This window comes from Varroa jacobsoni, unplaced genomic scaffold (assembly GCF_002532875.2).
Source record: "Varroa jacobsoni isolate VJ856 unplaced genomic scaffold, vjacob_1.0 scaffold_1166, whole genome shotgun sequence".
Classification (NCBI taxonomy): domain Eukaryota; kingdom Metazoa; phylum Arthropoda; class Arachnida; order Mesostigmata; family Varroidae; genus Varroa; species Varroa jacobsoni.
The window spans coordinates 322645-346237 of NW_019214068.1; the positions used below are offsets into that span (position 1 = coordinate 322645).

General features: G+C 43.0%; 1 protein-coding gene across 1 annotated transcript in view; it reads left to right on the top strand.

Annotated features, from left to right (window-relative positions):
- Nucleotides 1-23347, top strand: part of LOC111267271 (uncharacterized) — a gene marked incomplete in the record, with an annotated part of 94873 nt that extends 71526 nt beyond the window's left edge. Inside the window, 5 exon segments of the mRNA XM_086971243.1 lie at nucleotides 17195-18060; nucleotides 18989-19335; nucleotides 21619-21843; nucleotides 22019-22202; nucleotides 22679-23347. Of these exon segments, the coding sequence (XP_086827369.1) occupies nucleotides 17195-18060; nucleotides 18989-19335; nucleotides 21619-21843; nucleotides 22019-22202; nucleotides 22679-22896 (1840 nt within the window).
- Between the last annotated feature and the right edge of the window lie 246 nt (nucleotides 23348-23593).

Consider the following 23593-nt stretch of genomic DNA (forward strand, 5'->3'; position numbering starts at 1 on the left):
ACTATAGACTATTTTCAAGGTATCCCCATATAAAAGTCCAGGGGTGTCAGGTCTGGAGGATACGCATAATACTCCAGGTGACTTTTCCGTTTAAAAGATTTGTATCAAGGTATGCTCTTATGTCTCCGTGGTAAGATACAACTGCTATGTCTTATTGTAAATTAAATTTGCTATCGTCCTACTTTTGTTAGGCTAAATTCTAATAATTGGCATCGGCACGTATATTATTTTCGAAGATTCTGTGTTCTACGTATTTCATGTCATGCAAACAATGCAGTAGGGTAGAAGCCCTTTGGTAAAAGCTTTTTGTCGATATAGTCCCTTAGAACTTAGCGGACAATTTCCTTTGAAAGTACTCTCTTGAGGAAGTAAGCTACTTTTCGTCTCTGCCTTTGAAGAGGGAGCATTAAATATGAATATCCAAAAAGGGGCCGTCGGCCTATGAGGTTTGAATTCTGGTGAAATATATACAATACGGCTGCGTTCGTTAATTATTACAATACTGCATAATGCGCGTTTTATCGGACAACGTGCGCTTCCGCCGGCAGTATGTTACATATACATTGAGGTCTCTGCTGCTGTTTTTTTACCAAAACACCTACCTTTTTACTTAACCTTTTTAAGAATCGTAAGAAAATGAAGAGCTCCTTGAAAAATATCCGACATCAAACGATTTCACGCAAAAGACTACCTAATATAGGGTTTATCGGTTGTTAACGTATTAGGATAGCAGACCGGAGAAGCTTGCTGTTGAAGAGTATTGGTAGACGACTCCTTAGAAAGTGCTGACTTCTGAGCGCTGACTCTGAACTGTGACTTAAGCTCGAATAGCTCTGAATAGGGTTTCATTAGTCTGAAAGGGCAAGTAATAAATTCTGAGATGTGTACTACTTGTTTACATCGTAAAAATACTTTTCTGCTAGTTTACATACTGCAGTTTTGCAAGATAGTGGCGTAAACAAACTTGTCCAGCTTCGGCAGATGTGTAATTATCCTACATATAAAATTCGGCGTTCTGCGAAAAAACGGCTAGTTAGCTTCCATCTGTATTAGATAATGGCTCGAAATGAAATCATTCTATGAAGTTCACAACAAATCTATAAAAATACTTTTCAAAAAAGCCGTCTCATAGGTCAAAACCGTGAGGCTTATTAGGAGACAGCCGTCTGGTTACTTGTTTAGTTAATAACAATCGGTTGAAATCAGTAATTGAAACTTTTCTCTAATTGATTAGTTAGCTGATCATTATTTAGATCGTGTACTAGCGTCTTATCTGAAGTTAGTGGTTGCTTTTCTAGTGGTTCTAGATGTTGATGGGTGCAGCATTGTTAAGGTTTGTAAATTTAAATCGTAAATTTTAAAAATCTTCAAACGAAACGTACATTGTGCCAGGATATGGTTGAATACCACCTACTAAATTCCTACGCATCTAATTTACATCCAGAGGGTTGGCCCAGACATAGTTCATACTTACCCTTTTGTACCATATAGCGCAGTTTCTAACCTGTGTGTAGATGTCCCATATACTTATATCTATATTTATGTTCCATGTCCAAGTTTGACGTGACGCAGATTTTGCGACACAAGAGAGGTACGCTGTTATTCCAGTTCTGTTAGCGGTATGCGTTAGCGAACAACCTAATACCATTCCAATTAAGCACACTGTTGTTAATCGCCTTACGCGACCCTAGTTACTTTCGGCAAAGAATTCCCCCTCTAATATTAAAGAAAAATTTCGGATTTTGGGATTAGCGTTTTCGGCACTCAGCCGCCGTCACATAGAGAGAGAGATATATATATCAGCGTCTACGTAAGTTACGATAAGAAACTCAATAAGAAGGTATTAGTTGATGTAGTAGCGTCAGGGGAAACAGTATACAGGCCTGCGCACTTGGACTTTCAGATTCTGCAATATGTGAAATGTGGCCTACCGATAAAAGAGAGATGTCAGGTAGATTAAAGCACGATCTATGAATTCATACATTTTAAAATTGCGATTATGAGACATGATAGTACGCTGAAACACCATAATAAAAATTATAGGCAGCTTAGTTCCAGTGGTTTATAATAGAAAAGTTGCCCTTGGGTAAATATACGTTAAATATTCCTTTGTCAACGTTATTTCTAATCTTTCGGCTGATGTCTACTACAAGACAGATTGCTGGAGCATGTATAGACGAATATACGGGCTAGCTCACACATATCAGCACCCTACCCAGCATTATTGTAAAAACGACTCTTGTCGACCGGTGTCGGCCAAGACCCATAAAGTCGATATACTATAGCTTTTGCTGTGACAATGGTTGTCGCTACTGATATGATCGCTCTTGCCTGCTCGTGGCCATTTATGCACCTCTATCAGACAGAGCTCAGCCACGACGAGATTAGCACGAAGTGTTCTTGTTGCTATATAATAAATATATAGGAGCATAAGGCAGGAAAAGGCGAAGGGTAAAGGGAGACTAGAAAAGTGTTATGCAGGAGGACGCTCGTGATTTAGTTGACGGCCAGCGGTCGGCGGTTAGACGTTCGTGGACGGACATGGAGAAAACGTGACCTGGCATAGACGCGTTCAACTCAGCAAACGCTTGCGGAGCGTTTAATAACATCGAATCCCTGCCGCTCGATATGTTCCGAGTGTAACAGCAGCAGGAAGCTTTGGCCTTGCTCTTTACCGATTACTTCTAATCAGCGGTTGTTTCATCTTTGGGGTTTTAGCCTGTTCGTGGCCATACTCCGGGAATATAGAAACGGTATGTCTGTAATGGAGGAGCAGCTATAAGAGGTTACCTGTCTGTTCGACTCCAACGGCGCTGTTTCCGTGCTCGGGTTCATAGTTCCGTACCGTGATTTGTGGGACTGTTTATTTCTGTGGATGTGACAGGCGAGGAGCTGGCGGAAACGATGCTACGGTGTTGTGGTTAACAATGTTTTTATGACACGCTGGTCGTTACCGCGCTCCACGATGAAAGAGACGCTCGGATGCTTAAAGAACTTGTAGAAAATCTGCTCAGAGAACCGCGCGGCTAATGAGAATAGGGAAAGTAGAGTGTGCTAGGGATAGAGCTTGACTTGAGAAATTTGTGCTCTAACCAACGATTTAATTTGTTTGTTTACATCTATTTTTGACGCCGTAGAACGTCCTGAATAGAGAAGATCGAGCGCGGGTAGGAGCGCAGGGAACAGCAGACTAGGACAACTTAATCCTGTTGGAGTGTGATTTTTTCAAGTCTACGATAATCTAGTTAAACTAGCTGAACGATGCAGGAGAACCGATCGATGAATAGAAGGATGATAGCTCTAGATTCTTTGAGTTTGCTGTAACTATCCTAGTTCTTTTCGTATCCGCAAACCGAAAGGCGGTGGATTCCGCACCAGGAAAGCTGGTGGTGACCAACTATCGTGATCGACTCGGATTCTCTCCCTAATAAAAGAAAAGAGGGTAAGAAAGAAGCTCTCGTCTCGAGTGGACGGTTAGTACCGGTAAGCGCGATTGTGTTTGCTCCTGTCTGTGCTGATTTTACGAACGTGGCCTACTACTACCCTTTGGCGGACATGATGCTAGTTGGCTTACTGGCTGAGTCATTGTGCTAGCAACACACACGGTGCATATCATAGTCAGTGTATAAATGTGCCACTATATCTACTAGTATCGTGTATATCTGCTGATTTATTTTTTGAAAATAGTCGAAATGAAGCGGCTTATTTAATCCAATTCTTTTATGAATTATTTGAATTTGGTCCTGGACGATCACTGTACCTTGTATATTGGCCGTTGATGGCATATTTTTTCTTCGTTTAAAATATGGACATTCTGTATTTGCTTGTTTTTCACCTAGACGCCCACAAGCACGGCCCTAAACCTACAAGCCTGTCTAGTATTTTCTACTATTACTACTACAACCTCATATAAGTACAGTTACGATCCATTGTCATGGTGTAGCAACACGAGGGTATCATCTGAGTAAAAGAGGACTGCTTCACACCTATTAATTGTCGATTGCTTCTGCCCTATCAGTTGCCTCTTCAGCTTTGAAGTTAACAAGTAGAAGCGTCGGTGTTGTACTCTCTACTGGCTGATTGTAAATGGTTTTTATTCTTCGTTTGTATTAGTTCGGATTGAATTGGCTGATTCTCAATCGGTTCGATAGATCTGGCCTCAATTGCACGCGTGCAATATTACATGCGTGGTTCAAGTACTAGAAGCACACTATTTGCATTAATTCATTGGCTAGCGTTTTACCACTTTGCGTTTTATGCTTCTGCTCTGTTTATGCTTATACAAGCCAAACCGAAGTGACCCTTAGGCAGGGTTTACGGCGCTTTCGTTATATTAGATTAGGTCTACGTGTTGTGCAATAGCCTAAGCAGAAAAGAATTGGAGGGTAACATTTAAAAGAAGGCGGGCAACGGATATAGAGACGTCATTAGAACCGTGCGCAGTGTTAATGGACACCGCTGTTAGCAGACGCAAAGGGATAGAGAAATACCTAGAGATAGGGGTAGGAAACAGCAAAAAGACAAATTTATGGTGCGTGATAGTGCTGCGTATAAGACAGTTATGATCGTTATCATTGTTAGTCATAATTAGATAATTAATCTTGCAAATTAAATTCAGTTGCCTGTGTAGCTCGTGCTAAAAAATATTCTTTCCCCAGCCTTGCACGATCTCCAATTTCTGATCTCGTTTTTCCCTTCGCTTTGACAGTATGACACAAGATGCCCATCGACTTTATCTGTACCTCAGTCAGCCGGCTCTTTCTTCTTGGTCAGAGTATCTCATGCGAGCACGATACGAACAAACCGAGGAGGGCCGTATTCGTTGCCGTTTTCGCTTATGTCGGCATTTACCAAACATTAGCCACTACGGCAGTTGTACATCGGGGGGAAATGCAAAATAGGGAGCAGGGAATAACGAGAAGGCTAAACCAAGGAGTCGCCAACCCTCAGCCTTAAGGTAGTTGGCGAACGAACGTGCGGCGTTTTCAGATGGCTACTGCCTATGGCTAACTGCATAGTCAGTTGATTTGCTAAATAACCCTCCGGGTGCTGGCGAAGCTTTTGCTTCGCTTTACTCCGTACACTCAGATACCTGTTCCGGAGAAAAGAGATTCAAGGAAAAATTCGCTTTTTGCGTGGATATCGCGCGTATGTGGAAGCAGACCAAAGTCTCGTATGAAGCTGAAAGCCATTTTCATTTCAATTTAGCGGCTTGCTATTTCACTATCTGCCACCGCCACTTACTGCTGCTGCTCAGCCTAAAAAGCTGCTTCCCTGCTATTCTCACATATATACGTAATTATAGGCAATAAATATTTCTATATGGCTCCGCAATGGCGTCGGGACGAGTTTGTATGTATAGACAGCTCGTGGTTTCTTTTCGATATCTATATCTGACGGAAGTTTTTGCCCGTTAGGACACATACATTCTATATGCAGGCGGTCGTTTGAATATGGATCCGAAGGCTCATAAGGCTGCAAAAAAGGAAGTGACTACGAAAAATGATCAGGCGAGTCAAATCGAGGAGACTACAGCGGTTACTGATGAGAAAGACTGGCTAGATACTGGACGAGATCTAGCAACTTACGTTAGCACTCCTGCAGTTGATGACGTAGGGAACCTCTGACATTAAACTATGAGCGATTTTATATTTGGCTTGTTCGATATGACACACGACACGTGGAAGGTTTTCGCGAATTTGAAAACGAACGAATCGATACGGTGGCATATGCGGAGTCAAACGTATATAGGGCTAAAGGTACGATTAAATAGATAAGTAAACAAGATTACATACATGTATCACAGAGGTAGGCCAGATTGAATTTAACGGGACAGTAAGCGTTTTCATGCCTAGAAAAGAGATGACTGAGGACTTGAAATTTACTAACGTAAACTTACTTGAACTGAAAGGCAAATAGAGACAATTTCCGTATCGACTACACAATGATGGGATAGGGAAGCAAATGGGAAAAGATAGACGAAGTCGGTCAATGTGTGTAATATTTTAGTATTGATTCTCTTAAAGCCTTGACAAAAAAGGAAACTGTTCTGCCCAACTGCGATGGCCATAGGAACTCAATACTCAAATAACAAAACGCGTTGTATGCGTTCAAAGATTTCGAATAGGACTGTCCTTGCATATAGAAGCATTTCAATAAGCATATACTACAATCTTACTTTAGGCATTCATAGGCAATATGTCTGTTGGTTTGTATTAGTATATACAGAGGTTCGGCTGCACTTTTCAGGGTAACAGTCGTCCGGAAAATAGGGTACGCACGCACAGTACTTAGCAAACCATCGTTTTTCGAGGTCGAATCGAGTTTTCAGAGTCCTTGAACAGGGAGTGTACCTACCTTGAACAGCTGACAACGCAAATTTCTAATTGAAGGCCAAAAAGGCGTCCTGCTCACTCGTGTACAGGATGTCTAACTGTGTTAAAAAAAAGGGCTTCCTGAACTACATTATTTCACCTATTTGTTTCTAATAGCAGTAACCTACTCCTCCTTTTCGATTCTAAGTTCGTGAACCAAAGCCAGTCTAGTTTAGAGTCGACAAAAGGCATCGCCATATACGTTAGCGGAATTGGTCTTTACTAAAAACATTTAAGCATATATCGAGGATCCGTAGGCGAAATAAATTTTTTTTTGGCAGGAACAGCCAACCTATTAGTGTACTCTTTGCTTATGAGTTGTGCCATGTTTATCGTTCGATTGAAGATTAAGTTTTTTTCGATGAGATGCGAAGGTTTTATGTGGGCCAGCAAACTGAGTTTTGTAGTATTAACGACATGATATGTATGTGTGTATATATATATAGTTCTAGCGAAAATGTCACCCTTGCTCAACATGTTGTCGTTCGGTAGGATCAAAAAAAATTGTAATTAGATCATGTACAGTCATTATCATCCTGAGTATTGATTGAAAGCAATTAGAAAGCTAAATTACTTACTCTAAAGTTACTGAGTCGCTACAAGCACAAGCTCACGAATGCATAGTAGACGCACAGTAAGTAACCCGAAGTATCGTCAGACATATGTGTTTAGTTGGGCCCTGAACACCGTCTTTTGCTCCCCGTCTTGGGGATGAACTGTAATAACCTATGACATTGAAAGAAACGATATATGGATAGGATCAAGCGTACCGTGTCCGATCACCTGGCTTATTATTACCTGGACGTAATGGTGCAAGATTCCGGGAGTTGACTGTTAGACGGCCTACTAAGTTGAAATAGGCAGGTCCCTGTTTTCGATTACTCTTCGGCCTTGTAGCTAATGTGTGGCGCGGGAATGTTTGTACATACAAGGACAGATGTGAAGAACCCAAGCACTTGAGTCCTCTATTATTGGTTTTTATACGGGCGGCGGTCATAAATGTAGTGGCGGGTCGACGTGAACGTGTTAGCTTCAAGATAGTTTCATGGATAGAGGTGTCTTGATAGGGGGCAATACACAAGAGCAGAGCGGGGCTGGCGTCGTACACATGCGCAAAACAATAAAGCGAAAATTCGATGAAGGGAATTTAGAAGGACTTGGCATGATAAAGATAGTGGCCTATATTTTAATCGAGACTTCCTTTCGACGCGGCCGCTTTGAGCGCCACTTTCGGGACCGAGTCGTTAACCAATGCTTGCTATTGTTTTGTCGTTACCGTTATTGTCCAGCTCCTTTTGTTGAGAAAAGATCTACCTAACGCCTTTAAATCGCCTGCGCTTAGGAGAAATTTAGAGAGACAGCTTTAGGGGATGCTAACAAACGTTAACAATGGCGTAACAAACGTTTACCAGCTGTTATTAGCTTAAAAACCTTTCGCAAAAACCAATTGGGCATCAACAGAAGCAGCAAAAGCGCTTCTGGAAGAAGCGGTCTTCTAGAGAACTCTTCCCAGGGATTATCAGAGTGACTAGGGCTATATAGAGCGCTTCAATCCGAAGAACAAACGCTTTTCTCGCGCCTCGTTACACCGTTATCCATAAGGACTTACAAATTTACAGGAGAACCGATTTTGCAGCAGTGGATTTTCGGAGATCACTAGATTTTGTCGATACACGGGCTGTTTTGTTTTACGGTGATGTTCAGCACAGACCATGTTTGTGCTCATCCCCGTTTATTTTTTGAGCACACACAGCTGGTGCGGACTAACCTGACTAATGCAGAATTAGGAAGCAAATTTCGGCAAGTGTGGCCGTGGAAGTAACCTATCCCACTCTTTCTATCTTCCACACGTTCATGGAGCAAACAGCTATCCAACGACGACAACTCAAAAGGGAAGGAAAAAGTGATGGCAAGAATGAACGAAACAGAGTCCAGCCAGGAATTGAAATATCGTGCCTTTTCTAGGGCGGCAAAGTCCATCTGAGTAAGGGGTTTAGAGAATATGATGGCCAAAGATAGACATACGGATGGGCGACTGACGAGCAGCAGGAGAAGCTCATCGCAGTAGCAACGATAGCGAAAAACGATAGGGACACCTGCCACTGGAGACCGGATTGAAGTGGACGCGACAGTTATCCCAGGTCGTGCTGTTTGCGTCGCTCATGCGTCTCCACTAACCCCACCATGCGTTCCAGAACTCGCTAGTGCGGAAGGCTGCCACCCGTTAATCAGACGACGCGTCTGAACATAGGCGGTTCTGAAGCTCAGCTTTTTCATGCCATGCAAATGGAGATACGTTGGATTTTCAAGAAGCTCTAGCTAGAGAACGCGTGGCGGGCTGGATGTGTGACGGCGTCGAGTGGCACGACCCTGTTTTGTGTGAGTGGATAGTATAGTTACAATTTCCTCGGAAACAAAGATTGGCTGCAGAGTGGCATTAGGATCGAAGGTAAAAATAGAGAATGGAACGAATACGCTATTACATATCGGGAGTTGGGTTCGCGAAACTAGATCTCCCCAAAGCAAGCAAAGAGTGCGAAGGAAGTAACGAACTAAAAGAAAATGGCCATGGCAAATTTTGCCGGCGACACCCTGTAGAAACTGTATCCGTCTCGTTCCTCTTCTGTCATGGCCGTCGCTCTACGTCAGATGTGGCTCCGAGCCGACAAATCCGCTTGCCTAGACATGCTACGAGATTCTTGCCCGGCGCCAGCACTAGCTGAATTTTAAGCCCTTGTTCCTTTTTTCGAGTTGCGCTCGATTTCCCGATCTGTGCTTTCTAATCTAATGCACGGAATACGCCGCTAGCGTCCCAGAAACAGGAAGGGATATGGACGAAGCCCTACGAGAAGCGAATAGGACAACCAAGATAGACTCATCGACAGCCCAAAAAAAAAGAAGTACTTTATGCAGCTCGAGAGAACAGCTAAAGCAGAGTAAAGCTCACGAGCAGAAAGACAACATCACACAATACGCCAAACGGTAGAACGGACAGAGCAGAGTAAAAACTGCGATGAGGCCAGAAAGAAAACTAAGCGAAGACGAGCACAGAGAAACCTCATAAAACAGAAAGAAAAGCCAGCTATGAACACCAACGACAACATGAACAACGGAACACCAGCAGTAACCGCGGTCATAGTAGCAGCGGGAACAAGTAGCAAACGCTCAAAGAAGCACTAAGAGACGGCAGCTGCTTAGTCGAACAGACCAACGGCGACAAGCGAACAAAGCCTTGGGCGAACTACATGTAAACTCAGGTTGAAGTTGCTTTTCGTTTCTCCTCATCTTCCGCTCCCTCTTATCTGGAAACGGATGCGGACAGAAACACCTGTGTTGCCCCTATCAGACACAGACAGACACACGGAGCAAACCATGACGGGCGATATAAGAGGCAGCCGAGCCGTCCCGGCAAAGACTATGTCCTCCTGGTTTCATATGAGCCAAACTGGGTCACCAATCGAGATTCATGGCGAAAAAAGAAATGATTGCTGCGACGCAGACTTCCGGGCTTGAACCGACGCAGGCACAGAGAACTTACAGGAGTTTATGCAACATTGGACATTCCTACCAAGCAGCTTACTACGGTCGTGGTAAAGGAGGGAATGCATAAATTTTCTTTTGCGTGGGAGGTACTACTCGTCGTAGGAAGAACATGTATAACACGTGACATTCTTCCTTCTCGTGGTATTTTTCTCATATTTTTGTTACTTCTAGCACTTCCTTTACCATTTTTGCCTTCTTAGGTAGCTTCTTCTTGCAATCTATCCTATCGCTGACGCTATTACCACAGAATGTTCGCGATGATATTTGCAGTTTGCGACCGACGACGAGGGGTCAAGCAAGAAAAGATCTGCATTTGGCTGGATGAGAAATGACGAAATGTCAATGCGGAATACGAACAAACGAGCGACGGCTGATTGTAGGAAAATGAAAAGTGCACAAATGCAGAAAGAACTAAAATTTAGTCTAGAGTGATCGGATGCGATAGGAACCATGCGGGCGATCCAGACGAGACTATACAATCAATCAACTCTATAGGAATCTCTTATCTGGAGACTTGTTTGTTCTATACTTTATTTCTACTGCCTCTCGGCGTTTCATACGTTCAGCATCTCATCGCTAGACGTTCACTTCTATCTGTTCTCATTCCTGAGGAAACACGACCCGCAGCCTTTCCTAAAGATAATGACTGTATGAGCTACAAGATGGGCTTGTAGTGATCAGACGATTGCACGGTAGCCTGAAGGATGCGGAAGAAAAGCTGACAGCTTTCCTACACCGTACTGGAATAAACAAAGGACGTCAAAAAGGAAAAAGAACACAAGATGTAGCTTACAGGAAGGTATTCCGCTATTGGAAGACGTGTAAGTCTAAGCGAAATGGTATGGCCTGTGGCAAAAGTCTATCTTATCACCGTGGAAATGGATGGAGAAAGCAACGAAAGCTATCAAACAAACTTCTTAGTTTTTTCTAGCTATAGCAGGAGCAGTGGGAAAGCAAGACCGGTCAGCTGTCTCAATGGCTCTCACTACTCTCGGGCTTTCTGTTTTTTCCCATCATGTGGCACAAAAGCTTAGGCACCCAAGTAGCACGTAACGAGTACCAAAGAGAAGCAACCTCATAAGAAGAGCTGGCCATGTAGGCGGTTCAGCCGATATCGTCTGCAAAGATTGCTACCACGACAGGCACAATAATTTATCCCTAGGTAAGATGTAATAGGTAGTAAAGGCAATGAGATTCACGACGTAAACAGGAGAGATTGGAGACAGGAGAAAATGGAGACGTTTTTGGGCGCAGGCGCTCCGGGTCTGGGTCGATGTGCTATGCAATCGAGTAGTGAGCATCCTATTGAGGGGAATGTTGAGGAATGGTACGACTGACGATCAAAAGGCATACCAAGATTCAGAGGACCAGCTGATAGTTTGCGCTATACCCGGCATTGTTCGCAGTTACTCATAATAGCACCACCACTGCTGCCAGCCACTCTTGGCTAGTGCCACTTCTTGACCGCAGCAGGTGCATTACGGATAGGAGCAGTTCATAGACTCTCTGTCGTCGATACCGCTGTTTTCGACGTGGCCGTTGTTGGTACTACAGTACTTAGCTGCTCGCCCCTCTCTTGCCTAATTCTGATGGGCGCCCTGGGGTTTAGCCTGCTCCGATGCCTGTTGGTTCCATTTTTATTTTTCCTTACGTTTGTGACTTTTTCCTTATTTTATCTCAGTTAGTTAGCATTGTTCTTTTTTATAAAAGCGCAGTAGCTATAGTAGTCTACAGCCGGGCGCCACTTGTTAGTGGACCATTTTAGATTATCTATCGTTCTGAGACACCTCCGTATGCAAAATATTTAAGGTACATTCGCGGAACTCGATGAAAAGTAACGACGTGCGGTAAATAATTTCCTGTTGGAGATAACAGGAACGAAGCTCATGTGTGTTACGTATAGGGTTTCGAATGCTTGCTGGCGCCAGTGCGATAAGGAACAAAAATAAGGTTAAAAATTCGGCGTCTAGCGTTGGGCGGATGGGCGACCACTGAAGCAAAGCCATGTTGACGCCTCCGGCCACCGCTGCTGTTAACGCTCGAGTCATCATTATCATAAAGCTTTTGCAATGCGGTAATGATGGGGATGGCTATAAAGGCGATAACCCACAACAGAAAGCGGCAACACTCAAAAATGACACAGGTGTTTCCCAGTATGCGCAATCATATTAAACATTTTGGCTTGGTGCTGAAGCTACACAGCAGAGATGAACGGCAATGGAAACCAGGTGATTGAGCCGGTCGTGTACTGTTGTTAATTAAATACTACTAATCGTTTATACTACTCAGAAAATTGTAAGTTTTATCGTTATTGTTGGCAATGCGGCGACAATGCCGATCACGAGTATGGAGGAACTAGAAAACAATGAAGATTCCAAGCAATGATCGTCATTAAGATTATCATCATTCTTATGAGATGAAGCCACATGAGCGAAGCATCCAGCAGTTATAAATCAACCGTCTGTTCCCCAAAGTGATAATGCAGAAACAAATGTATTATGGCGCTTTGTCTGGACGAGAAAGTTTTGATAAATTTGATCTCTGGAAAAGATGTCCATCCGTAAAATCTGCTATCGAATAGACTAAGGCCCAGGTTCCGCCTTAAAAACAATAAGCAGGGGGAAGCGTAAAGGGGTAGCACGGTCAAGCAACGAGACAACTATACGGTGAAGTCGAGCGATATTCATCCATCAAATGTAAATCCGAATAGATGAGTTTGGCAGATGAGTTCATCACCATCTAAACAATTGAGATTCGTGGCTAAAATTGGATGTTTAATCACAATATGGCCATCTCCATTCTATTTATCCTCCCTGCACGCCGTGAGGCGTTATAAATAGCCGGTTCATTTCTTTCCCGCGCTTTCATCACTGAGACTTATTCAAAGAGTGAACATTCGGCGACGATTTTTGCCACATTAGATTGGCTGCTCACCGCTCGCGCTCTTAAAGATATTTCGACCATTCTACTCTGACTGGCCGATATAGGAATCCCTGCTCAACCGTTATGGACGTGCAGCATGTTAATGGATGCGGGACGAGCCACGAGGATCGGATTGGCACGGTTGAGACTCTGAGCCATTCCTATTGAAAAATAGGTTTACCAGGTGGTTTGGGCGTACTGAACGTTAATCTCTGCCAATAATAGTTGACTAAAGCAACGTGCAGTGATCTTCGATTGAAACGGTGTATGAAAAATAGGTTTCTCTGTAAGCCCATCCTGCCCCCACCTTTTAGTAACCGTTTGCTCTCACCGCAACTTGCTTAAAGAGCTGCAGGATACTCAGGTCTATTGCAACAGCGGAAACTCGCATAGCGAGCTCATGTTCTTTTTGCTGCCTAAAATGGTCGCAGCGCAGCACAGCCACTCTGATGAAGTGACATATTCTCAAGGGCTCCGGCCTGTGTTTGGGGAGGCAGGGTTATGTTTACGTTGCGCCAGCCTACTAAACTTATTCCGCGTATGGTACGATTAGCTGAACTGCACTTCTATCTCAGCACAGAACCGTACGGAGGAGTCCGCAGATTCCTCAAACGACAAGTACGAAACTAAGCGAAAAAAGTCGAACTTAGATCTAGTCCTTGACGGAGGCTCAGGCCAATCGTTTCTGTTTCGAAGAATCAATAAAAGCATTTCATTAATTACCTTCGGTTTCTCTCACGCTCTAGCGCCATTCTTGTCTAGAGAAATCTCTCTCTCTCTGTCTCCAGAAAAAAGAGCGGGCAACTTATAAGGCAGTAAATAATTGTAACATAATAATCCCACAGTGGCAACAAGGAGCGGCCTTTTAGGTCGCCCGACGCAATATGAGCGAACGACCGCAGTCGGTGTGAAGAAAAACATGAGGGCTGCCACCGTAAGGCTTTGGAAGCGTGTGGCTCACAACGGATATCACCAGGAGGTAGTGGAACCGAAACATCAGCAGCCGGCTCGCCATACGGCTAGTAGCAGCAATGTCCTAGCTAAGACTAATGCTACCAATGAGTTCTTTAGTGGTTACTAGTGTGCGTTTTTCCTATCGCTGTGCAGGAGACAGAATTTACCTGAAGACCACAGATGTCGAACCCCACTTTCATTCAGTGTACTTGGGACTAAAACGAACACGGTATTAGGTAGAATCGGAAGAAGGAAAGCTTGCAAAAAGCTACATCTGGTAGCAGAAGTTAAGCTTGTGATCGGGTCAGCGTTAAGAAGGGTTCAAGGTGATCAGTCAGAGGGGAAGTAGATGGCGACGAATTAGTAACAGCAGCGTTTTCTGGATGTTGTGGTGTACTGCTTGAAAAGGAAGTACGATTTAAATAACAAGCAAGAAAGGAACTGTAGAAAAAATAGCAAGAGAATTAGGAAATCGAGTTCTGCAGTAGTTCCACCGATGCCGAACTAGTTGATGTCGTGCTATGAGTCAATGGCCATTAACCGCACGAAATCGAGACTACGGGAGGTACCGACACAGCCCTGTAATGTCTAATGATATTAGAAATAATTGGTTATTTCACATGGCATTTGGTGTACTAAGCTTAGGAGTAGTATTCGTTCATTGACAGGTTTCGCAAAAAGACTATTTGATATGTGCCATTCCTAGGGAATCCGTTGCGCGTACTAAAATTATTATAATTGCCATATAAAATTCACAGGCTCTTTCATGGCACTTTTAACGAATTTGCTACACAGCTTAGGTGTCTGAGGAAAGGCGTTATTCTATTCAGTTCAATACATACAAAATATACTTTTACGTAGCCGTTTTCGGTTTTTAAGTATCAGCTTTAGTCTCTAACTGCATGACGTTACCCATATATATATATATATATATACAATACAGCATTACTTCAGCGATTTGTTTTATACAAACGAATGCAAATATCACTATTCTATAATCAGCTAAACCGCTGCTTAGGATAGGGCAGATATCATCCGCCAACAGCACATACAATACAGCTTATTTGATTCAATTTTTTGGTATCCCTATTTAGATTAGTGTTAGTTGACTGATATCATGATCGAAATCCAGTCTGGCGAGCACGTTTGGGCCAAGATCTATATCATGGCTGTAATAATGGCAGAAAGGATAGCTAATTTCCTTGAGAGTCACACACAGCGAGACTCATGAAAAAAACATCAATCCCGCTGCTTTCCTCTCCTACGTATCCGCTGACAAACTGAAGTGATCAGTAAGTCCGTTGTATGCATAAATCTGCAACGGCGCACGCGGGCAAACAGTTGAAGGATAAGACTAAAGAGTCCCCAGATGTCAGCGTTGTGGCTCGGAATGACGACTTCAGCATAGGTTCAGTCAGTATATTTATTCTAACATAACCCACCTCAGCCTACCAACACCTGACACGTACTCGGGAAAGGCGCTTGGAAACGACCAGCGATCAATGATAATTACATTAAATAAACAATATATTCATTTTTATATCTGAAGAAAAAGTGGCAATGAAAGGGAACCTTTTCCAGGCGCTCTGCTGAGGTTTTTTCAAACCTACCCCAGCGCCCGTTCCGAAGTCCGTGATATGAAAACGTCAACGGAACTGTTTTCAAGCCATTATTGTAAACAGCCTTAGGCTTGTTTTAGTCAGGCAAAATCGCGACGTAAGCGCGACCCCGCTGGATGGGCTGCAAGACTGTACAATTAATATTATGCTTGCATCAAGCAAGCAAGGGTTCTTCCAGCCACATAGTGTCGTGCATGCCAAAGCTTCGGCATATCTGCTTATCTTTGCAGCATTTCGCGGTGAACGCTTTCAGGCGTTCTTACCTAAAAAGTTGTACCCGGAATTTTCTAGCGAAACGTGCCGATACGATCAAGTGCGTGAAACTAGCTGACGCAACAGGCTATCAGACGTGAATTGGGCACTTGTTGTGGGCGCAAGGCCTACCTTATCGAGCAAAAGGCAATGTGATCTCTTCACAGTAACTATCCTAGTATACTCGGCAAGGACTTTAGACGCCTGGATAATTGATGCAGCGGGTAGGTTGCATAGTTTTCGCCTTGTGCAAGTTAAGACAGACAAGGTCGTCGCGTTGAGTGGGGCTCCCAGAAGGCCACGGGCAAATACGAAGCTCCAGAATTTAAGAGATATTGAACTCAAGTCTTGCATTTTTCCCTTAGCCCGCTGTTTTATAAAATAAACGAAAAAGCGTGTCAGTCATATCAAATTGTAAGTTTAACATTCGACGCAAAATTGTACCCAGGTAGAACGGTGACCCATTACTAACGACGACTATGTAGCATCAAATTATCTCGGTAGTAGCATAGTAGGGAATGTATTTGCCTGCTAATCTTTAGGAACCCGTTGTGGTCTAGATTCGAACCCGACCACTGACACACTTCGTTTCGTACTGGGAACCAGTCATCTGATGGAATGTTGAACGACGATACCGAACGTAGAACTCGAAACACAGCGGTACCGTCAAATTATGGCGTTTAGATCGTAATTGTTCATGCTCAATGTAACGGTGATAGGAAGTGTTCGGTCGTAATGGGCGAGTACTAAACTCGATGTCAATGTGCGCTTGACTTCACGGAACCTACTCGTTCTGTGGTGACCATTTAAACTACGTACAACACTTGAGTAGACTGTCTATGAGAGCTCATACTTCCCGAAGTAAACGGTAATCAAAAAAGTAAATACCAACACACGAAATTAACACTTAGACGAAAGCAGGTAGCTTCGGGTGAACGTACTCAACGGCTCAGGGAAAGATGAGATTTTTGACCCACCAATGGTTTGAGCCGTATAGCATGGCTGTTTAGATTGTTTCCTTTGAGTGTGCTTAGGTATTCGACTTTGTGACGGAAACTCCACAGACAATTTTACCCAGTGTGACCAAATACTTCATATATATGGATTAATTTATTAATGATTTTAAATGAACTTACCGTCATTAACGTCTCACCAGTTTCAAGAAGAGGGCCGATGAAGCCTTTATAGCTAACAAATATTTTTGATCGTGCAAGAATAACGTGTTTATATAACTTAGGGACATGTTAGTTGGTCTAGGTTCGGATTCGAACCTAAACGCGTTTAGTTTCGTGCCATTGGTAACCAGCCCTCTGCGGAAATGCCTAGCGAAAAGTAGTAGCAAACGTAAAACTCGATATGATTTTATAGTCTTCGAAAACCTTGAAGTGTTGAGACCTTTCAACCGTTCCCCATCAGGGCGGTAACCAACCAGGTGCTCTTTCATGTTTTTTATAGTTTCACGCTTATAACACCTGTCCCATTAACTTATCAACTAACTGACATTCTATTTGGCCCCCTGTTGCCTTGCAGACCCGCAGCTCCGATACCGGAAAATTCACCCTCGTCTTTCGGCCGTATTCCGCTCAAGCCTGGTGTCACGCATGTGCAGCTGCGGTCAGCCGCTATCGAGACAGCGCTTCGACGTCAGGCGAAGTCAGCGCCTTTGCTTAAACCGCAGACGGCGCCCCCAAGAACGGTGCCACCAACCTCACAAGCTGCTCCCTCACCGGCGACAGCTGTCAGTTCGTCTGCTACCGGGAGTGGCGTTGCAGGCGGAGGTCATGCGCCGGTTGGGCGGGTTGAAGTCGCCACCGCCCGATTAGGGCAGCTAGGTCTGAGCGGGGTATCCACGGCCGAACAACATCAGCAACAACAGAAGCATAAACAACAGCAGCAGACGTTGCACTCACAGAACCATCGGCATTCACAGCAACACGCACAACAGCTACACGACGGACAAAACCAGCTCCAGTTGCAACAGCATCCATCCCAGCAGCATGGCCACCATCAGCCTCTCCAGACAAAACAGCAACCAGCGCAGCAATCACTGCAAACACAGCCATCGCAGCATCATGAATCACAGCAACAACAACAACAACAACAACATTTCATCTATAATAAACAGAAGCAAATTCAGTCTCAACAGCATCAGCAGCAACTGCAGCAGCTACAAAAACATCAACAATTGCAGACGCAAAATCATCTTCAGAGACAGCAGCAGCAGCAGCAGCAGCAGCAGAAACAAGCGCCGCCACATATTCGGAGCACGCAACAACAAGCACAACATCAGCAGAACTTTAGTCAAGCTCAATATCAGTCACACATTCAGGATCATTCCGGTCCAAAACAGCGGCAGCAACCGACACACTATGTCCGAACTCTTAATAAGGCTCCAGGTATGATATTACTAAACTCATACAGATATACAAACATCCCTGAACTCTTTTCAAATAGTCCGCAGTAAGCTAAAATATACCTATAACAACCACGATCATATTTTTATACATTCTTAACATCTAATGCTGAAAATTGTAATACTCTATTAAGAACAATTCACAGACGATCTCATAATATCATGATGTATCTTATGAACGTATAAAGGTATTCAGTGTTACAGTGGTGGAGTTGCTAGAATTGCTGGTAATCTATGCGATCCGTATCTAGTTTTTGATAATTGCTAGGTTAATAAATTTTATGATTTTTTGTTTAGTTTTACGTTAGGAACTGAAGGAGCATTGCAAAAGATATGTCTTTATTTAGATTTGAAATTAAGGCCCATAGGTGTTTATAGAGTTATTATATTAAAATGGTTCTTCTGCACCGCTTTAGACGCGTTAGAACGTACATTCCGAGTGCTTACCTTTAGTGCGGTTTGTTGATTTCCGACAATGAACTGGTGATGCAATAAGAAATGGATCATGTGAATAGCTTGTCTTAAAAAATTCATCACGGCAGTATCGGAAAACCAAAACACTATTTCATTTAAGTTAATGGCTTGCTTTGGTCAGTTGAGTGCATCTACTCGAATGTTCGTACGCTACGCGTCAATTACTTTGATAAGCGAGAATAACTTCTTCTTAAAAAAACTCAACGCTTACACATTATTTAGTAATTTTGATACTACTCAACTATATCCGAAAGCCTAATCATCACGCACAAGTAAACATTCCAATCCGCTTCTAGAGCCCACATATATAATCGATTCCTCGACCACTTTTTCATTCAATTTAGTCGATGACCAGTACATTTAATTTCGATTCAGGCGGTTCGTGGTTTCTTCCCTTTTTCCTCCCTGGATTTACATAACTCGCCCCTCTTATCCAGGTTTGCCCGCGTTCGGCTCTAATAGTCATTCTGGGTTAACCGATAACAACCACCGCCGAGGAGTGAGCGTTGTAACTCTGAACGGTCAATCCACCGGTGGCAGTCTGGTTACCGTCGAAGTACGTGGAGGTGGCGATAACGTGGACGGCAGCGTTGTCAGCACGAGTGGACGTTTCGGCGACGGAAGAGGACGGGAAAGTCGCTCAACAGGTCCGAACGCGTTGTCTTCCGGACGGATGGGACTTGTCCCACCGCCTTACGAACAGGCGATCCGCTCCTCCTGCAGGCGACGGCCCGCTGATCTTGATCTACTGATTCGGACGCAACAAGAAAAGCTAAATCTACAGGTAAAAAGGGGCCCATGAATGGTAACTTGGCAACTTCAGGGAATTATGTGGAATGTTAAGGAAGCACAGAGTGCGGCCAACACATGAATGATAAGAGATATTAAAAGGGAGAGAAATAAAAGAACGAGAGGATAATTAAAGTTGTTCAAATTCCGTCTTTTTACTTTTTGACCTTGTAGGAATGGTTCGAGAATTGATTTGCTAGCAAAATCGAATAAATGTTGGAAACTGAAAACTAAGATAGGAGTGGAGTCAGAATCAAGAACAAGGTCAGCAAAGATTAAAACAAAAGTGTTGCTTTAAATGCGCCTTCGTCCTATAGCATAAATGCTCAAAATAAATGGTTTTCACCTCGCATTCAGGGGCAGATTCGTGGAACGTATCGAGGAAGGCATGAATAAATTTTTCATAAAGATGAAAAAGAGACATTGATCAGTATGCGTTAAATGTATACCATCAGGTCGACGAATTGTCGAGCACGAGTCACTTGAATGATTCGATCTTCGATACAAGTAGTAGTGGTCCACTCACATCGTGCTTAGAGCATTCTGTATTGTGACGTCCCGTTGTGGGAACGTAGGCGATGAGCTAGCAAAGTATTCGAAACATTACCGCTAAAAAGGAATCGTGCTATTTTTTTTTTTTTTTTAGTCAACTAAGCACTTGTCACATAACGTAATAAGGCCTCGTCCGTAAATCAGTGTGCATCCAGACCCAATCGTGAATGCTCGTTTGTTTCTTGAAAATGTTGAACAACTACTATCCTAGCCCGAGAAAAGCTTTCTATCATTTGCTCAAACTTTCCTCGGTCAGAGTGTCCTTTTAGGAAAATCAATAAAAACCACTCCCTCTTTCAAAACACACGGGATGCTTATGGCGAATTAGGACATGCTTTGCTTGGCTGCTTATGAAAGCGGGTGTGCCCTCACTTTATAATTGTTCGCAAGAGAAAACGAGCGTTTTTGCTAGAGCTAAACCACGTACTTATTGTGCCAGAGGTATAGCGTTACTGTTTAGATTACAAACGAGTATTCATATATTGTAAAGAATCCCCTTCGAAGCTGTTAGTTTCTTTGGTTATTTAAAATGAGCGATTTACAGTCTTACCGGTTACACTGCGGCTTTCAAAAATTTGAAATCGATCTATATATGGCAAAGCGGACGATAATTGGTAAGGGTCAGTCTAAAGATGCCCCCTAACTGGATTAAAATTACGCAAGAGGGCATTTCTGATGAATCTCTAATTTTGGCACAGAAGTTGAGGCCTATTCGCAAAGAGGATACTCATTACTAACTGGGTCCTTTCAATGTTAGATTTTTGGATCTTTTTGCATCTTTCAGGTTTTCTTTTACTCTTACTTTTAGCAAGACTCTCACTAGGCCATCTATGCCAAATCAGCCATTGGTTATTATTATTGTCAATGTATCCGCTAAATTAAAAATCAAACTTTCGAAAGTTATTTATGAGACCTTGAGTTAAACGTTTTGAAGTTAAATGGAAAATGTCTTCATTTGAATATATGTCGAGACCCTGTATAAATATATGTCTAAAACCCTTTATTTGTTTTAACTTCTCCGGTCTTCTGCTTTTTGTAAGTCTTGTGTATTTATGTTGAGCGTGCTAAATAACTCCAATCATTAGCCTGTCGTATAATTATGGTTCCGTAAATTAACATCGTAAGACTTGTGTGCAGTTCTGTGCGCGTCCAATTTTTGCCTAGATCAAAAAAGTACGTTCGGCACAAAATATCTCTACGACAAATTGCGCTTTTTCGAAATACTGACGTTCTTTCCAATTAGATTAATTTTCAATTATGAGCCACATCGAAATATCAGCTTGCGTACGTGCAAATCTTCCGCCATTGATTTAGACGACTGATGACTAGGTTGGCCGCCGACCTCCTCTTCTGGCAATATATACGTACGAGCAACTTATGAAATGTTTCGAAACTTTCGAAGTTCATACCCTTAGTATTCTATTTCATTTCAGACAAGGAAAATACGATGATAGCAACAACCCATATACGTTGTTAAAGGAAACAATTTTCACGGGCCAATAAGCTTATGCCGCGGCCTCTTCACGCCATATGAGAATTGTCCATCGGTGACCTAATCGGCCGCGTTGTGGCTGCGCAAGCTGGTTTAAGCAGCGATGGTTCCTCAAATCATCTATAAACAGCTTTTGTTTAAACGAAAAAGGTTAACGAATATGATGAATGCAAAAATGGATAGCATCCGTGCTAGAAGATGACGTTTCATTATTTGTGATTTTTTTTTGTGTAGACGGCAAAGCTGGAAGAGATGGATCGCGAGATTGCCACACTCGAATCGAACCTTGAGAATCGCGAACGAGAACACGGGGCGATTTATCCAGAATGTCAGGATCTCGACCGACGGCTGACGGCGGCCGAAACGCGCCTTGGACTCGCTCAAAAAGAAGAAGCTTCGTTGCATGCAGAGATCTATGCAACGAAAGCTAAGATCGAACGACTGGCACATGACACAGAGGTAAGTATATATATAAAGCGGTTACTATTATTGTTTTCCTTACTATACTAACTATCACTAGCGAAAACTATCAAATAGCTTTTTTTTTTCTTTTTTTTTTTTTCCGTTTATTTCTAAAACTAATTTGTCTTTGTAATGTTACTTGTTATTGCTGGTAATACGTCCACCATTACAGGCCTACATGTCTCGTGAGTGTGACCTAGTAACCCGCGCACTGGATATGGTGGCCACGCCCTCTCAAGACCTTCCACTGGATGAGAAGCATAGGGAAATCGTTGCTTCGCTTCAGCTGGAAATCGAAGAGGTCCACAGACAGGCTAACCAATTAGCGGAACAGCTCAAAATGGAGAACCTCAAAGGTATTCAAAGCATTAAATCTCAATGTTCAACTTTGAGAATTAATTCACACGTGTTCGCTAAAGTATGATACGAATTCTTTTCTCTGTCTATTAAGCCAACTGAGTACTTCCTTTGAGGAGTACATGGAGGCAACTGTAGTTAATTCGAGCTGTAAATAGTTTATTTTAGTAGAGAAAAATTTGTTTTACAGTAACAAATGTCAATGTACGACACCACCGATAGTTTGTCATACATGCATACAGAAGGTTTTTTTTTCTAACCTCTATTGTAAATATGTCGCTCATATAACTTAACTATTATGTATCTAAGCTGTGTATTTGGTCTTGTTAACTATTAAACATATACATATATAGACAGATCAATATGTTACCGTCTTTTTCACAATTAAGCAATTCTATCTCCTTGTCTGAAATCCATTCAAAGTAGAACCTCAGTTTGATTCTGTCTTAATGCCAACCTTCTTGTCTATCCACAGGGCTATCCATGGTAAATCCAGAAGAGCTGGCTGAAGGTGCAGAAGGCTTTCTAGGAGGTATCTGGACTGGCAACGGCGCGGGGGGCGCAGGGGCCCACTCATTAATGCGCGGTCACGGTGGTTCGTCTCGAAGAAAGGTACCGCCTAAAGGACCTCGCCAACTCGGCCAGGAGATGGCGTCACCTACGCAGACGCACCCGATAGGCGTTTGGGTTTAAGTCAAGGCAGAGAGAGCTGTACGTCCACTCTAAAAACGTAGATACAGAATTTGCTTGAATAACTAGGTAATGGTATGTGCAGCACCTTGAAGAAGATGTAAAAGCAGAAAAAAGTATGATGCTCCTGAAGTTCAACAGGAAAACCCACAGAACGGTGTACATCGGTGGGCTACAAGAACGCACAGGCTGGACAGGACGAAGCATTAAAAATCAAGAGTGAGCCCTCAAATCAAGCCTTCGAATAGATATGAAGATAGATGAAATGGCCTTGTGCCATGGATGCATAGATTGGAATCGTCTGGTGCTCGAAGTAGGACGCTCTGCAAAGGTGCTATTTGTAGAAGTAATAATAAACACGAAACAAGATTAAGAAGATGCTCTGCCGCTACTGTATGATGACGACGGCGTTTTAACAGTAGTGTGATTTGAATCTTTGGAGAAAAAATAATAACCCCATATTCGCTTTGGTGCCTTACTCGAGTTCACATGCTAGGAAAGACTACATACTACGATGCCCAACTTTAATAAGAGGAACCTCGTATTCTGATAGGGGAGCGTTTCCTCCATTTTATCAACGAAGATGTTGATAGGTTTGGTGCGTTTTCACGGGGTCCCTCTCACGTATGTAGCTGATTATATAAAAACGGTATTGAAAGAAGAAGTCTAATAATAGGTAGAGAAAATCTATGGAATATAT